The 17,720-nt window shown below is 37.1% G+C and overlaps 1 protein-coding gene and 1 long non-coding RNA gene across 4 annotated transcripts in view; one reads left to right on the top strand and one right to left on the bottom strand.

The window, feature by feature from the left end:
- LOC123789157 (uncharacterized) overlaps positions 1-17,720 on the top strand; it is a 54,002-nt gene that overhangs the window by 21,243 nt on the left and 15,039 nt on the right. For all 3 annotated transcript variants that reach the window (XR_006778693.2, XR_006778692.2, XR_006778694.2), the window contains one exon: positions 7,544-7,696. This is a non-coding gene — a long non-coding RNA (uncharacterized LOC123789157). The remainder of the gene's footprint in view (positions 1-7,543; positions 7,697-17,720) is intronic.
- SPMIP4 (sperm microtubule inner protein 4) overlaps positions 1-17,720 on the bottom strand; it is a 37,881-nt gene that overhangs the window by 12,006 nt on the left and 8,155 nt on the right. Inside the window, exons 2-5 of the mRNA XM_045793003.2 lie at positions 12,401-12,577; positions 4,369-4,440; positions 2,226-2,255; positions 72-253 (exon numbers count right to left, since the gene is read on the bottom strand). Coding sequence (XP_045648959.1) covers positions 72-253; positions 2,226-2,255; positions 4,369-4,440; positions 12,401-12,577 — 461 coding nt within the window. The remainder of the gene's footprint in view (positions 1-71; positions 254-2,225; positions 2,256-4,368; positions 4,441-12,400; positions 12,578-17,720) is intronic.

The raw sequence follows: 17,720 nt of genomic DNA, 5'->3' as shown, positions 1-17,720 counted from the left end.
TAATTTTATTATTGAATAAAATTAAAATATGAGAAGAATCAATACTGTTCCAATATCAAATCACATTTTACCTCTTGTTTTCAAAATCGTTGTATCATAAGCCTTCGTTGGCACAGTGGGAGGAAATGGCTGTTGGCTTCGGGCTTTAATGCCAGTGTAGAGATCCTTGGGTGATGTAAAGGTTGGGAACATGGCACCTCGGGAGATGTGTGTGTGGTACGGGTGTTCAATTGGATATGAGGAACAGATTTCTCTGAGATTCAGTTGAGCAAACAAAAAAGAATAGAAAGAAGTGCAATTGAAAAAAAAAATCAAGTATTTATTGGGATCCTTCTTTGTGGCAGGTACTGTTCTAATCCCCGAGGGTATGACTGAGCCAGAGTCCCCATTGTCTAATTTGGTGGATTCTACAGTTAACTATCCCACTTGAATTCACTTCCCCTTACAAATCAGCTTGAAGATAAGTGATCATTTATAGTTTGAGCAAACTATTTGTGTGAATAAAACAGGAATGAACACATTTTTGCTCATGGAAAAAGTGTCCAGTCTAAGTCAGGAAGGGATGGGCTTTAATGAGGTCTAGTAAAAAGCCCATATTCTATGGGAAGTTCTTAAGACATTCAGAGCCTTGGGGGACTGCAGGTGGAGTGGTCAGGAAATAAGGGACCTGGGCAAGAAAGATAGAGACCCTGGGGCCAGTGAAGAATTAAATGAGAAAGGCTGGGTTCAAATATTATTCAACAGTCAGAGACATTTAGTCACAAAACATACTGGAAAGAATGGATGAGTAAATAGAGTATAATGATTGTCTCAATATGTGCTAATTAACTTATCTGGGAAGAAGATTCATCCTGATTCTCTTGGATTTTTTCCCAGTATGTGTCAGCTTGAGCGAAGATGGAAGAACCAGTGGGAATGGGGAATCAATGAGGGATTAATTTTTAAACTTCCAATACCATTTCCCATAGACTTGATGAAGTTTAAGGAAATGTGGTATGAATATTTCACAAAATGGTCACATTTATACACTCTCCCTAGAAAATATCTCAGTGGGTACTGTGGGAGGTCCTGAGACATTGTAACTGCTGTATGAATAGGAATTATACTCAGAGGACATTGCCTTGAAATAGTTAACCCCAGTAATAACTATAACAACAGCAACAATAAAGCATTTATGTGCCAGGCCTTGTGCTAACTGCTTTATCTCTAATCTTTATCAGAGGGTCACTCAACAAGCTAAGTAAATGCTAGCATGCTCCCAGAGGCCAGGGCAGGGTGGCCCCATTTTCCACTAATCTGATGTTGGTAAGGACTTCCTGACAAAGGAAGGCCATTACATTAGTTTTCATTGTGTCTTGTTCTCATCACAAAGACATGACCAGAGTGTAGAGATTGACTTCTTAATTTAGAAAACAAATTCTAAAGGCCAAGATCATGTTAAATTACAAAAAAAGAATCCTCAAAATTTCATAAGCCATTTTTTTTTTCCTGGGGATTGGTCCCCTTGATAGAAAGTCAATTTGCAAAATGTGTATACATAGTTATTGGGTCCTTCTGGTTTTGTCTGTAGCCAGGATTTTGGCTTTGTGAAGAAGGGATAAAAGGTAGAAGTTAGGAAGGTAGGGAGAGGCCTGATTAATTCTGATCATTTAGAATTAAGGCAGAAATTTTTTCCCCCTCAGATTCTAGAAACTATTTCCTAGTTAATAGTATTGAGTTATATCTGGTAATGATTTAGCAAAACATATTTTACTCTAAGACCTGCAAGGTATGGACTCTGTGTGTCTCGAGTCTATGTATAATATGAGATTTCATTCAGTATCTTGTATATATTATAAAGGTTATTTTTGTTTGTTAAAAAAATCTGAATAAAGTATGGATTTTGGTTAATAGCAGTGCATCAGTATTGGCTCATAAATTGTGACAAATATACCAATACTGATATAGGATGTTGTTTAGTAGGGAAACTGGGTATGAGGTTTATAGGAACTCTGTACTATTTTTCAAATAATTCTGCAAATTTAAACTGTACTAAATCAAAAAGTTTATTAAAAAAAGTTTAGCAGGGTATATAATACCAGCCTCTTCTCCCACTTGCTAAAAAAAAAAAAAAAAAAAAACTTTCCTGAAAAGGCATATTTATCCTCACATTGTCTGAGGCATATGGATTGCCTATATTTTTTTCTTGATTGGAACAGGGAAGGAAAATATAAGTATATACTTACCCTACTGTTGAATTAGGTGGTTTGGGCATCCTAGAATAAAAACAGGAAATAAATCCTAATTTTTAATATTAAGGACTTTTTAAAGCATACATACCTATTAGAAATTTGCTTAAGAATAATGATGTATCCCACTTTCAAACTACAGTATCTTTAGATAATATTCTTGATTGACTTTCTGGAACACTGAATATTGACCAGACAGAAAGATAAGATATCCTCATATCTCAGTTCTATCGATCCATCTAACTTCAGTCCCACTCACCACCCATTTTGCATTTCCTATTTGCAGTGCAGGTGCAGGACTGACTGCTTCTAATGATAATACAGTTCTGGTTCTTACTGACATTCACCCTCATAATCAGGCAATAGCCAGAGTGCTCAGAGGCAGCCTGACACCATGCATGTGGTGCAATTACGTGACCTAAAGTGACCTGAGTGTGGCCTGGTGGGACAAGATATATAAGTACTGTGTGTGCTTTGTCCCTTTGCCCAGGATTGCTGATCTCTCGTAATGGTAAATATTGCCCAGTTGACAGAAAGGCTAGAACAAAACTGAACAAGTTCCTGGAGGCATGTCTTTTCTGAATCAGTTCATTTAAAAGCTGTGTATGTACTAATTATTCTGAGCCCTGCCTGCCAAGAAATAATGCTGAAGCCCAGGAACAAAGTTCACACTAGAGAAGGACTGTCACCTGCTTTTATTGGATTCAACACTTAGTTCAGCCTATGAAGATATTTCTGGTATTTCAGGCATGAAAAATGAATATAGTGTTACCTGTTGATAGCAAAGATCCATAAAATGGAATATACTATTCAATTTTTGTATGTTTATTTAGAAAGTGGTATGTAAACTATATAATTTTTTGAGTCTACAGTGTATTATAAACACATAATTCCCATTAATTTTAAGAGGTTTATATCTTTCTTTATTTAGACTCCAGGTTTGTAGGCTTGGAACTAAAAAAAAAAAACAAAAACAAAAACAAAACCACCCCAAACATGTCTTCCAGTTATATTTGTGGTTGAGTTGGGGGGGGGGGGGCAATGAATATGAAGAATTCGGGGGGTCTTGATTTACTAGGTTGGCTATGAAACATTAAATCAGCATCTGAAAGTTTTCTCATGTGACAAATTTAGCTATCGTATTGACAAGTGTATACCTAAAATGCATTTGATTCAAAATGGAAAAAAAAAATTAAAGGAAAGCTTTTTTAAAAAATACAAGTTTGAAAGTTTGAATAAAACTTAAAAATGCTCAGAGACACTAGTTCCTTGACTTGAACCTGTGCATTATTGTACTGCTGCACTCTACATTTACTTTTCATAGTTTTCTCATCCCAAAAGGATTAAAGAGCCTAGCAACTGCAAAATTCATGTCTTTTTGGCTCCCTCTTGTGGCTGAACTCTATATTAACTTCCTTCTTATAAACATTCCTAACGGTTCTAACGGTTAAAGAAGTGATATTTTCATTGTTACTTCACTGTTGTCAGTGTTTTATTTTTATCTGAAAATTAAAAAGTATGCTTTTGTAATATATATACCAAGCCATTTCAAAGAGCAAAAATAATTTAATATGCTGGAAAATAATTCCTCTAAGCAAAGGATAAATTAAAAACTATTCCTTATCCAAAAAGGATATTTAGGGAGTAATTTTATTACAAATTATTTGTAGATTGTCATAATGAACCTCTGTCCTCATAAGATCCTGATGAAAAATTTTGCTGAGGGTGCTGGGGCATTTCCTATGAACCTTTTAAGACATTTAACAGATTCTTATTAGATTAACTAGGTCAAAGGCAGAGAAATGGACTCAGGTGACTTGTGTGAATTCTTTCAAACATTACTATTCCATATTTTGTATTTTTTTTCTTGTTAAATGCCACAAACTCTTAGTGGGTTTTGGTTTATTTGTTTTATTTCTGTTTCTATGGTCTTGACTGTTAATGATCTCTGTTAAATTATTATTATTGATCTCTGTTTAAAAAAAAAGAATCTCTGTTAAAAAAAAAGGAACACTTTTTCTAAAAGATACCATTTTGGGACTTTTTTAGCCCCTTATATATAACTCATTTTCATCATATAACTATTTTCACTTAAAAAAGTTATTTGGTCCAATATAAGGAAAAGAAACCCCAAACTTACAAAGAATCATTTCCGTAGATGTCACTTTTTTTATTCTGCGTCAAATAATAGAATTGTTCAATAGGAAGTTTTCTGAAAAGAAAAGATTAAACTGAACATCTTTTCAAATTAACACAGTGATGATCAGATAGTAAAAGACAAATAGACTAATACAACCATGTATGTATGGAAATTCAGTATATGAAAAAAGGTGGCATTTTAAATCAGTGGAAGAGGATTTACTGAAATAAACAGTGCAGGAAAAATTCACTAGCCATTTGAAAAAGAGTAGATTTCTATTTCATACTATGCATAAAGATAATTTCAGATGGATTTAAAATCTAAAGAATTGGGAAAACATATGCAAATATTAAAATATACATGAATATGTTTTTTTTCTTTGTGGTGGGGAGAACTTTTTTTTTTTTAGGGAGAGAGAGGAGAGGTGATGGGGAGGAGGAGGAGGAGAGAGAGAGAGAGAGAGGGAGAAAGAGAGAATGTTATGCAGGCTGCCTGCCCAGGGCAGAGCCCAATGCAGGCTCAGTCTCACAACCCTGAGATCATGACCTGAGCTGAAATCAAGAGTCCAATGCTTAACCAACTGAGCCATCCAGGAACCCCAAATGGTGAAAACATTTTAAATTAGATTTTTCTTTTAAACTCAAAATCCAAAAGGAAATTTGATAACATCAGAAGAAAAACTTTTGAGGACAGGATGGAATAAAAAAGCTCAAGTAAAGTTTGGAAGAAATTTTTGCAATAAAGATATGCAAAGTATTAATATCTAGAACACAGTAAGAATCTATAACTAAAAGACAATAAAATGGGCAAACAATAAGAACAGAAGAGGGAATATAAATGACCATATATAAGAAAACATAAGTACTCAACCAGAGAAATGCATTTTGATAACCAAGGTAACCTTTATACTTACTAGATGGGCAAAAATTATGGTTTGATAATATTACATAGTTGTCCAAGAGTATGGGGGAAATGGATATTTTACTTACTACCATGAGAATATAAAGCATTTCGGCTATATTTCTAAAATTTCATATATTGTGACCTATAACTTTCACTAAAGATTTTCCTTAGAAAAACATTTGTGCATGAGCTCAAGGAGGCCTGTACAAGAATATTCGTTACATAGAATTAATGCCAAGGAAAAGAGGAAACAATATGAAAATGGCTAAATAGTCTATGATGCATCCATGTTGTGGAACACAAAGAGAAATCAAAAAGAATTAAATAGATCTGTGTTTACAGTCTCTAGATTGTAGGAAGAAAAAAAGAACCAAGTTGCCTACTACTATATATCCAGTGATTCCACACATAAACAAGATAATACATATATTTTCAATGGGTACATGTATAATTATGTAATTGTGTAACAGAAGATGTGAAAGGAGACATACCAAAGTGATAACAGTGGTTCCCTCTAGGAAGGAAACTGGGATTGGTGGGGCAGCGGTCAAAAGAGACTGGACCTTGTCTTTGATTTTTTTAGAAGGACTTATGTTTTTTTTAGAGTAGTTTTAGGTTCACGGCAAAGTTGAGAGAAGGTAGAGAGATTTCCCGTATACCCTTCATCCCCACACATGCTAAACCTCCCTCATGATTAACATCTCCCATGAGAGTGGTACATTTGTTACATCATTACCACCTAAAGTTCATAGTTTACATTAGCCTTCACTCTTGGTGCTTGTAATGTTTTAATATGCACTGTAGTGCTCAACTCTCATTTGTGGCTCCCAGTATCTTTTAAACACCCATCTTTTATCTCATCTGCCCAAGATAGATTCTAAAAAACTTGCTTTCTCAGCCTCTGAGAATGGTCCTAAAGTGTGAGAGTTATTTTTACCCCAAAAGAATGCTCACCAAGGGAGCACTACAGTTGAGGATGTGCTTCATAATTAGGTAGATAAAGTGACCAGCTCTGTGAATATCAGGCTTTCTCCAGTCACCCCAGTGCTTGCTCTGTGCCTTCATAAACTAAGTTATCACGGAGGCAGGACAGAAGTTATGGGTAAATTCAGCAACGTGAACTTCTCATCAAACTGACCTGGCCACATCTGAGTTTGCCAGCAAAAGTTACTAACCCTGAGTATTTCATAGAGAAAAATCTTGGGTGTGCTAGTCAGCCACCTCGTGGGAGGTCGATTACATTGGACCCCTTCCATCATGAAAGAGATGATTTATCCCCACATGAGTAGACGTAAAGATGGATTTCCCTTTCCTTCTCACTGCCACTTACATCACCAGTGGATTTACCGAATACCTTCTTCACTGTATGCCATCTTAAAAAATACTACTTTTGACTAAGGAACTCAATTTACCACCAAAGAAATAAGGCACTGATTGAATTTAAAGGACACACTAGTCTTATATTTACAGAATGCAGACCAGCCTAATGAAGATTCATTTGTGGCTGACGCTTGTCCTCCAGAGTATGGCATATGCTCTGAACCAGTGACCAATAAATGGTTTCTCCCATAGCCAGAATGGATGGTCTAAAAAATGAAGGGTGGAAGTGGGAGTGGTACCTCTCACTGTTAAACTTACTATTACATTTGAGAAAGATTTTACTTCCTTCCCAGCCACCTTGAGTTTTGTTGGTTTTGAGGTCAAGGGAGAAGTGCTTCATCAGGAAACATAATGGTCCCATTGAATTGAAAGCTGAACTGATGATGTGGTCATTGGGGCTCCTTACTATTGGGGGAAACAGGCAAGAAGGGATTATATATACCAAGTAGATTGGGATGATCGATCCTGAATGTCAAGGGTAAGAGGACTGCTGTTATGTAATGATGGGGAAAAGGAGTGTTTCTAGAATCTAAAGAATCTTTTGGACACCTCGTGGTATTGCTTCTAGTGGCATAAAGTTAATGGAATACCGGAACAGTCTCACACAGGCAGAACCATTAATTGCTAGATCTCTCAGGAAGAAAACTGGGGGGCACTTTACCAGGTAATGAACTCCTACCAGCTCAGGTGCTGGCTAAGGGCAAGGGAACTTGGATGTATATATATAATTATATTAATATATACATAATTATATATAGTATGTCTTTATATACTATAATATATAATTATAATATGAAAAGATTATAACGTAAAACATTTATATTTATGTGTATTCATTAGTTTTATTTTTTTCATTCACCCTTTCCCCTTATTTCCTTATTACTCTATATAGGGTGTTGGTGATGGTTTCCTTCATTGAGTGCATAACTGTGGACTATCAGGACAAGATTATGACTGAACTAGAGAGGAGAATATCACCCAGAGATCTTGGGCTTGGAACTGGATGCAGGAACTGATGAGACTCTGAGTTTCCCCTTGTGGGGAGGTGAGTGCATTTTCATTTGTATAAAAAAGTCTTGCATTTCTTACACTGGCAGCAGTTCTCAAACTTTGCTACATGTTACCTGAGGGATTTTCTTAACATGGGGATTCTGTCTCAGTCAGTCGGGGGTGGGGTCCGTGATTTTGCATTCACCATTTCCTAGATGCTGCTGCTCCATGGACACCATGTTGAATTGAAAAGCATGTTATTGTTATTGCTGCTATTATTGACTGGTTGCTACATCTTTATAATACCCTCTCTACGTTTCGTTAGTTTCCCACATTTTAAATATCCCACTTGCCCAGGAAGAATCCAGAAAATCTACTTTCCAGTCTCGTGAGCAGCCAGGGGGCAAATGTGTGCCCTAAGTTCTGCCAGTCATCCATATCTGCACTAGACTTTGATTTGAATATGAGTAGCCTGAGAACACAGGCTTCTTTCTTTATGAATAAAATAACATAACGAGGCTGTTATCTCAATGTCAGTAGTTCCACTTCAGTTTTTTTTCCATTGTATGGTACGTCCTTTTGATTTTCAGATTCAGTTCTTAATTTCAAGGGAATTTTCTTGTGTATCTGAGTACCTCTTTCTGGTAGATTTACTTATTATTTGTTGTTTTACTTGTTCGATGCTCTACATTTGGGACATCAGTTTTCCTTATGATAAGTAATTATGCTTGTTCTTAATAGCATAGTTTTTTATTTGTATTGGCTTTAATATCCTTATCTTTCCCCTCTGCCTTCTCCTTGATTCATTGTCTTTAGACCATTTTATCAATTTTCAGTCACGTATTCTGTTTCTTGCTGCTGCTTTTTGTACTGGATTTGTGAGTGCTTTTGTGTAGTTGTTTTCCTCATTCTTTCCCTTAGCCCTGTGATCTCCCCTTATTTAATGTTCAATCATTTAATCTTTTTTTTTTTAATCAGATTCACATACTTATTTTGTCCTTTTATAGAGAATCTACTTTTGTTTCCTGGGCTGTGTCTTTTTCTCAGACTAGTTTCTTCATGTGTTTTATATATAAAAATAAATATATGTATATGATATTTTTTCTTTTCTCTTCCTGGTTTACAAATTGCCTTACCATATGTTCTCATACTAAGCTTGTTTAATTAGACAGCTCTGTCTAAACCAAGCTATTTGCTATGATACAGTGTGAGTGAATTCTTGATTCTGTGGTTTGAAATCAGTTTGTGCCTTTCTGTCTGTGCTACAAGCTTGATGACTGAATATTATTGTCTCCATATTTCTTTAGCCTGATGGGACTGAGGTGGCAGAGAGTAAGTGCTGAGATTGTGTCAGATAGAATACAAGCATCTTGGGTCTAATACAGTCTAAGATCCTGTTAAATGTCCTCTATAAGGCTCATTCCTTTCAGTTGGGGAAATAGCCATACCCTTGGGCTTCTGCTCATTCCCTCAAGTCATCACAGTATTCTGGAAGAGTACGCATTCTGCACAACTTCGTCTCTCTTGAGCTCTTGCTGTTTTAAGATAGGGGCTTCTATTCTTGAGGCTTTTTTCTATTCTAATAGGATTACCTCCTCAATTTTTTAATCTTCTCTTTAAATTGGACAATTAATCAGGATTTTGTTGACTCACCTTGTCTCCGTATGCATTTGGAATGTAGGGATGTGGTTAGGTATAATGCCTCTCAGCCAATAATGTGGCTTCCCTCTGTACCTCCAGCACTTCCAGGGATGGGCTGGAAATATGTGTGGCTGGTTTTATTTTGGTTGTCACAATGAATGAGACTGGTATTAGGTTACGGGCCAGAGGTGTTAAGTACCTTACAGTGTATGGGACAAAGAATTGTCCTGCTCCAAATGGCCTCTTGAGAAACATTTAGTTAGAACAGGAATAAACTACATAGAATTTTCTTTCCTTGTCACATAAAAATTAATGGCATAAGGTTGTTCTCCTTGTATTGTTTGGGGGCTGCTGGTAAATTTCCTATTTATTTCACTTTTAGGTAACAGGAGAGGGATATTCTATGATTTTACTTCATAAGCAATAACCTTCAAGCTTCACTACCACCACCACCACTGCCACTACTACTGATATCATTATTATAGAGTGCTAGTTATAGTTAGCAGCAATTTCAAAGTATTCTTTAGTTCACAGAGCACTGTATACCTACTTAACAGCTTTTTAACATTTGCCAGTATGTTAGAGGAAGATCCATTTCCTTTTTCTTAAAAAAAGTAAAAACTTTGCTATTATTTTACCAAACTTATATAAAGAAGTGTTCATGGGGGTGCCTGGGTGGCTCAGTAGGTTGAGTCTGACCCTTGATTTCAGTTCAGGTCATGATCTCAGGGTTGTGAGATCAAGCCCCACATGGGATCTGCACTCACTGAAGAGTTGGGCTGAGATTCTCTCTCTCTCTCTCTCTCCCTCTGCCCCGTCTCTGCTTTTGCGCGCCCATGCGCCCTCTCTCTCTCTCAATAAAGAAATAAAATCTTAAGAAAAGAGAAGTGTTTATGGAAGTGAAAACAAAGTTATAAATTTTTATTACTTTGTAACATCATTCTTCTACGTGAATGTATGCAGAATTAGAGGGCGACACCTTTGCTTGGAATTTCTGAAACTTGCACCTGTGGTTAAGTAGATGCTGTTAAAGTTCCTTTAGAAGAGATTTACTTAGATATAGTTAAGGCACGAAGCACCGGAAGGAAGAGATTTGGAAGGGGGATGTTGCATTGGAACATGCGCATATAAATGTATGTGATTATAATTCCATTAGTAAACCATGTTCTTTTACTTTCTGAACCTCAGATGACACACCGTAGGACATCTCACTAGATGTTTTCCTAAGCAGTAGGTACTCTGAATTTACCGAGTCATGTAACGGAAGGGTTGGTGAGGCAAAGGAGAGATCCTGTTCCCAATGAGTGATGCATATGTGGCACCACAGCGCCCCTGCAAGGCCCCTGCAGGGAAGGTGGTAGGGGGTGATTGGTAGCACAAGCTTTATGTGGACCACATGAAGCCTGACCCCTCAGAGAGCTGGAGAATATTCTGTTATTTTGTATAAAAGGCCCTTTTGGGGGAGAGAGAAAAATATTGTGACAGAAGTCATTCCCTATTAGGAAACAAGTAAAACCAATTCTGTAGCTGTTTGTCAAGGGATGTGCATTGTATCAGAAAATAGGGCTGTGTCCTAGATATATTTTTAAGAGATAAATATGTCAAAATGGTAACATTTGATGTAAGAGGATGTGAAGAGAACAGAACACAGCAACCTGCATTTCTGAGTCGGGGATGATGGGCATTCTAATTGGAACAAGTACTTCATCCCCCAGTGGTCTGCCCAAGGCTGCATTCAGTGAGGCAGCAAACACAGACCTCTCATTTCAAACTGGATTTCCCTTAAGAAACTCCTCGTTGGTCCTCTTTTTGCACTCTGGAATCCCGTGAGTACAATTCTGATCCTTTTAGAATGTTGTGCATTTTTTAAAATACATTAATTTTGAGAACAATACATGTAAACTCCACAAGCAGCTATATGTCTAGTATCTAAAACAACACTTGCTAGACTCAAATTATTGAATAAATGAATAGCTGGAGTAAATGATGAATGGAATGGACAGATGAAAAGAATTTGCTTGGGCTTTGGACTCAAAGAAACGTGGACTCCAGTCCCCGATCCACAACTTCATAGTTGTCTGATCCAGGGAAAGGTGCGGAGTCTTCTGAGTCTCCGTGTATTGTAAAACCAGGAAAACAGTAGTTTCTTTACAAAGATATTATAAATCTATCTATATTATATTATAAAGTAAGTTCCATGAGAGTGGGGACTTAAAACATGTGTTGGATGAATGAATGGTCTTGAGGTCCTTGCTATCTATAATGTGTTGATATCTGCATCTTTCCAATTGTTCTGACAGGACTTCTCATTTACCTGGTGTTTATTGCTTCCCTGAGGCTTCATTAAGGTTCGTGGTGGCCACATGTCATTATTGTGGCTGTTTCTCTTTTGACTTGCAGCTTGTCTTTCCTAATTTGTTTTTTTAAACGGCTTTAGCTAGATCGTTATAAACTAGGTAAGCAGGATTGTTAGATAAAGCGGGAGTAGGTAGGCTCTGTGTGAAGGTTTGATTGTGCTTTGAGTAAATTTCAAAGTTTTAAAGTTTCGTATTTTTAGTAAATAGTTAATGTGACATTTAATTTGCTGCTCAGAGTTTTTGCTTTCTCTTCAGTTTTAATGTGTTTTGAACAAAGTTGCTGAAAGAGTGACTTAAAAGTTATAAATGATTATTGCAATATTTTAATACCTGAAAATGGTGCTCAGTAGATTCTAATGACTACAGATTGATGAACAAATTAGAAATCAAAACTTCCAAAAATCGACATCTGTACAAATTAGGCCGACTATTTGCTCAAGCAAGAACATTTTTAATTTAATGTCTCTCAGGAATATTCCCATTTAGTTTTAGATAAAATGTGATTAGCAAGAGAATTAATAAAAATTTCTGACCACAATACTTAAAAATCTCTAAGGATAGCAAAGACATCCATAAACACAGAATTTTTTTACTGATTTCACAATTAGAAATTATATAATTAGTTTTTCCATCTGTGTCTTTTCATAAACAGTAAAAGAAGTAAGTTTGGAGGTAGATTTAAGTTAACAAAGGACTCATAATAGAAATAAAGAAAAATGAAAAATAAAGACCTTTTTGTGAAGGGCAGAAAGTTTACTTACCTCGGCCAGGTTTCTCCACCAAATCCATAATGCTGATGTCCTTTGCCCATGACATGAGGAGGTTCACATTTTGGCCTATGTTCCTCAGGGAGTGAAATGGGCATTATCCCACCATATTCCCTATCAGCACCCCATTGAAGTCTACAATGTTGGAGCGACTCCCTTAATTCCTGATACCTGTGAAAAAAGAGAGACTTTTGAAATCATTTCAACATGGAATGCTATGGTCAGAATGTTTTTGTCCCCAAAATTCATATGTTGAAATCCTAATGCCCAATGTGATGGTATAAGAAAGTGGGGCCTTTACTCAGTGACTAAGTCGAAAGAGTGGAGCCTTCATGAATGGGGCTAATGCTCTTATAAAAAAGAGACCCCAGAGAGCTTGCTAGCCCCTTCCACCATGTGAGGATACAGCAAGAAGGTGCCAGCTCTGAACCAGGAGGAAGGATTTCAGCAGAATGTGACCATGCTGGCATCGTGATCCTGGACTTAAGCCTCCAGAACTGTGAGAAGGAAATGTTGTTTATGAGAAGCCACCCAGTCTACGCTATTTTGTTACAGCAGCCTGAACAGACTGAGACAAACAACTAAAGTTCCTATAGCTTCAAAATTATTTCTGGATTGCATTCTTAAAACACAGAATTCTCCGTGCTGGGTCGATTATGAGAGATACTGTTGCGCTAGGTGATCTTTCATGCCTTCTCACCCGCCGTCTCAGAGACACGGCCTTCCCGCCCCCCATGCACTGCCCTAAACTCTGTCCCATTGGAACCAAACTATCCAGGAGACCCCAGAATGTCCCCATGTTCAAAATTGGCTCATGGTAACACAGGAAAGAGAAAGCAAGATGGAGATCACTTAAATGCCAAGCATAATACCATGCACCTAATGTATGATATTTCACTGAATCCTCACAAGAGCCCTAAGAGGTGAAAGTAATAATGATATGCCCAAATAATGGGGCAGTAGGACACAGGGGGAGCCAGCATTATTTCAAGGTTCAGCAAAATCACAGCTCCCTAAGAATGATCTGTAGACCAAATAAATAAAAACATACGAATACCACACTACCAATTTTCACATACATGTGGGCATTGCATACTTAAATGAAACTTCATTGTAAAGCATTATCAAATTCATAAAAGCTTCTGGTCATTATGGTGTTTTACAGTTTCAATCAATGAATCATGACATATGTGTGGGAGATAAAAACTGTTGACAATGAACAGGAAAACAAAGAGATCCTCATCTTTGAAAAATACTGAGAATCACTGCACTGTAGCACTGTAACTACACTGAACCCACAGCAGAGTCAGTACCTTCAGGACAATGCTTAACTATCTAGAGCGGTAACCTTACTGCTAAAAGCCTATCTTTTGCCATCAAAGTATTTAAAGCTCTAGACAAGGAAGTCAATACACAGATACGAAAGGCATCATCAGATTGCTAAGGGAACGAGGTTAAATTCTCGAGGGCCTATAGATTATTATTATTATTTTATTTTTTATTTTTTACAGTTGTAGTCCATATGCTAATTTCTTTTAAACATCTTTATTGAGATACAATTCATATGCCATATAATTCATCCATTTAAAGTGTACAATTAAATGGTTTTCAGTATATTCGCAAATATGTACAACCATCATCACAATAATTTTAGAACATTTTCATCACCTCAAAAAGAAACCTTGTACCCTTTAGCCATCATTTCCCCACTTGCCCTTCCCCACCCGAGCCCAAAGCAACCACTAATCTACTTTCTGTCTCTCTTTTTTCATATAGCCCTCGTAGTGCCTGTGAAATAGTAACTCTTTGTGGTTTCGATTTGCATTTTCCTGATGACTAATGATGTTGAGCATCTTTTCACATGCTTATTGGCCATTTGTATATGTTCTTTGGAGAAATGTCTATTATTCAGATCCTTTGCCATTTTTAAATTGGGCTCTCTTTTTATTATTGAGCTGTAAAACTACTAGATAGGAGTCCCTTCTCCGATACATGATTTGCAAATATTTTCTCCTACTTTGTCTTTATGTTGTCTTTTCATTTTCTTGATAGTGTCCTTTGAAGCATGAAATTTTTAATTTTGATGAAGTCCAGTTTATCTGTTTTCTCTTTTGTTTCTTGTGCTTTTAGTGTCAAGAATATAGTGCTGAATCCAAGATCATGATTTACCCGTATGTTTTCTTTTAATAGTTTTTATAGTTTTAGCTCTTACACATTTAGGTCTTTGATCCATGTTGATTTGTTAATTTTGATACATGGTATGAGATAAGGATACAACTTCATTGTTTTGCATGTGGATATCCAGTTGTCCTAGCACCATTTGTTGAAAAGAATAGTCTTTCCCCCATTGAATGGTCTTGGCTAGAGATTGGTTTTTTTAAAAATTTAAATTCAATTAACATATAGTGTATTATTAGTTTTAGAGGTAGAATTTAGTGATTTATCAGTTGCATATAACACCCAGTGCTCATTCTGTCAGGTGCCCTCCTTAATGCCCATCACCCAGTTACCCCATCCCTCCATCCTCCTCCCCTCCAGCAACCCTCAATTTGTTTCCTATAGTTAAAGAGTCTCCTTTAATTTGTCTCCTGCTCTGCTTTCATCTTATTTTTCCTTCCCTTCCTGTATGTTCATTTGTTTCCTATTTTTTTAAAAGATTTTATTTATTTGAGAGAGAGCATGAGAGGAGGGAGGGTCAGAGGGAGAAGCAGACTACCCGCTGAGCAGGGAGCCCAATACAGGACTCAATCGTGGGACTCCAGGATCAAGACCTGAGCCTAAGGCAGTCACTTAACCAACTGAGCCACCCAAGTGCCCTCTGTTTTGTTTCCTTAATTCCACATTTGAGTGAAATCATATGATCTTTGTCTTTCTCTGACTGACTTATTTAACTTAGCATAATACCCTCCAGTTCCACCCACGTCTTTGCAAATGGCAAGATTTCATCCTTTTGGTGGCTGAGTAATATTCCATTATATATATATATATATATAATATTCCATTATATATATATATATATATATATATATATGTAAATACCACATCTTCTTTATCCTTTTATTTGTCAATGGACATGGAGATTGTTGTTTTTTTTTTTTTTAATGATTTTTTATTATATTATGTTAGTCACCATACAGTACATCCCCGGTTTCCGATGTAAGGCTCGATGCTTCATTAGTTGTGTATAACACCCAGTGCACCATGCAATACGTGCCCTCCTTACTACCCATCACCGGTCTGTCCCAATCCCCCACCCCCCATCCCCTCTGAGGCCCTCCGTTTGTTTCTCATAGTCCATAGTCTCTCATGTTTCATTCCCCCTTCTGATTACCCCCCTTCTTTATCCCTTTCTTCCCCTACCAATCATCCTAGTTCTTATGTTCCATAGATGAGAGAAATCATATGATAATTGTCTTTCTCTGCTTGACTTATTTCACTTAGTATTATCTCCTTCAGTGCCGTCCATGTTGCAGCAAATGTTGAGAATTCGTTCTTTCTGATAGCTGAGTAATATTCCATTGTATATATAGACCACAGCTTCTTAATCCATTCATCTGTTGAAGGGCATCTTGGCTCCTTCCACAATTTAGCTATTGTGGACAATGCTGCTATGAACATTGGGGTGCATATGGCCCTTCTCTTCACTACGTCTGTATCTTTGGGGTAAACACCCAGTAGTGCAATGGCTGGATCATAGGGTAGCTCAATTTTTAACTTTTTAAGGGACCTCCACACTGTTTTCCAGAGTGGCTGTACTAACTTGCATTCCCACCAACAATGTAGGAGGGATCCCCTTTCTCCGCATCCTCTCCAACAATTGTTGTTTCTTGCCTTGTCTATTTTTGCCATTCTGACTGGCGTAGGGTGGTATCTCAGTGTGGTTTTGATTTGAATTTCCCTGATGGCTAATGATTTTGAACATTTTTTCATGTGTCTGTTAGCCATTTGTATGTCTTCATTGGAAAAGTGTCTGTTCATATCTTCTGCCCATTTTTTGATTTATCTGTTTCTCGTGTATTGAGTTTGAGAAGTTATTTGTAGATCTTGGATACCAGTCCTTTATCTGTAGTGTCCTTTGCAAATATCTTCTCCCATTCCGTGGGCTGCCTCTTAGTTTTTTTGATTGTTTCCTTGGCTGTGCAGAAGCTTTTTATCTTGATGAAGTCCCATAAGTTCATTTTATCTTTTGTTTCTCTTGCCTTTGGGGATGTGTCATGAAAAAGGTTGCTTTGGCCGATGTCGTAGAGGTTGCTGCCTATGTTCTTCTCTAGGATTTTGATGGATTTCTGTCTCACATTGAGGTCTTTCATCCATTTGGAGTTTATTTTTGTGTATGGTGTGAGAGAGTGGTCAAGTTTCATTCTTTTGCATGTAGCTGTCCAATTTTCCCAGCACCATTTATTGAAGAGACTGTCTTTTTTCCACCGGATGTTTTTTCCTGCTTTATCAAAGATTAGTTGCCCAAAGAGCCGAGGGTCCATTTCTGGGTTCTCTATTCTGTTCCATTGGTCTGTGTGTCTGTTTTTGTGGCAGTACCATGCTGTCTTTGTGATCATAGCTTTGTAGTACAGCTCGAAATCCGGTATTGTGATGCCCCCAGCGTTGTTTTTCCTTTTCAACAGTTCCTTGGAAATTCAGGGCCTTTTCTGTTTCCATACAAATTTAAGGACTATCCGTTCCAGTTCTTTGAAAAATGTCCTCGGTATTTTGATCAGGATAGCATTGAAAGTGTAGATTGCTCTGGGTAGCATGGACATTTTAACTATGTTAATTCTTCCGATCCATGAGCATGGAATATTTTTCCATCTTTTTATGTCTTCCTCAATGTCTTTCAAGAGTGATTTATAGTTTCTAGAATATAGGTCCTTTACATCTCCGGTTAAGTTAATTCCAAGGTAACGTATGGTTTTTGGTGCTATTGTAAATGAGATGGATTCCCTAATTTCTCTTTCTTCAGTCTCGTTATTCGTGTATAGAAATGCAACTGATTTCTGAGCATTGATTTTGTATCCCGCCACGTTACTGAATTGCTCTATAACTTCTAATAGTTTGGGAGTGGATTCTTTTGGGTTTTCCATATAGAGTATCATGTCATCTGTGAAGAGAGACATTTTGACTTCTTTGCCGATTTGGATACCTTTGATCCCTTTTTGTTGTCTGATTGCTGTTGCAAGGACTTCTAGTACTATGTTGAATAATAGTGGCCAGAGTGGGCATCCTTGTCGTGTTCCTGATCTTAAGGGAAAGGCTTCCAGCTTTTCCCCATTGAAAATAATATTTGCAGTAGGCTTTTCATAGATGGCTTTTATGAGAT

This window comes from Ursus americanus, chromosome 3, assembly GCF_024610735.1.
Source record: "Ursus americanus isolate L20-20 chromosome 3, mUrsAme1.1.p, whole genome shotgun sequence".
NCBI lineage: Eukaryota > Metazoa > Chordata > Mammalia > Carnivora > Ursidae > Ursus > Ursus americanus.
Note: the sequence above shows the minus strand (reverse complement) of the source record. Positions and strands in the feature narration are given on the sequence as shown.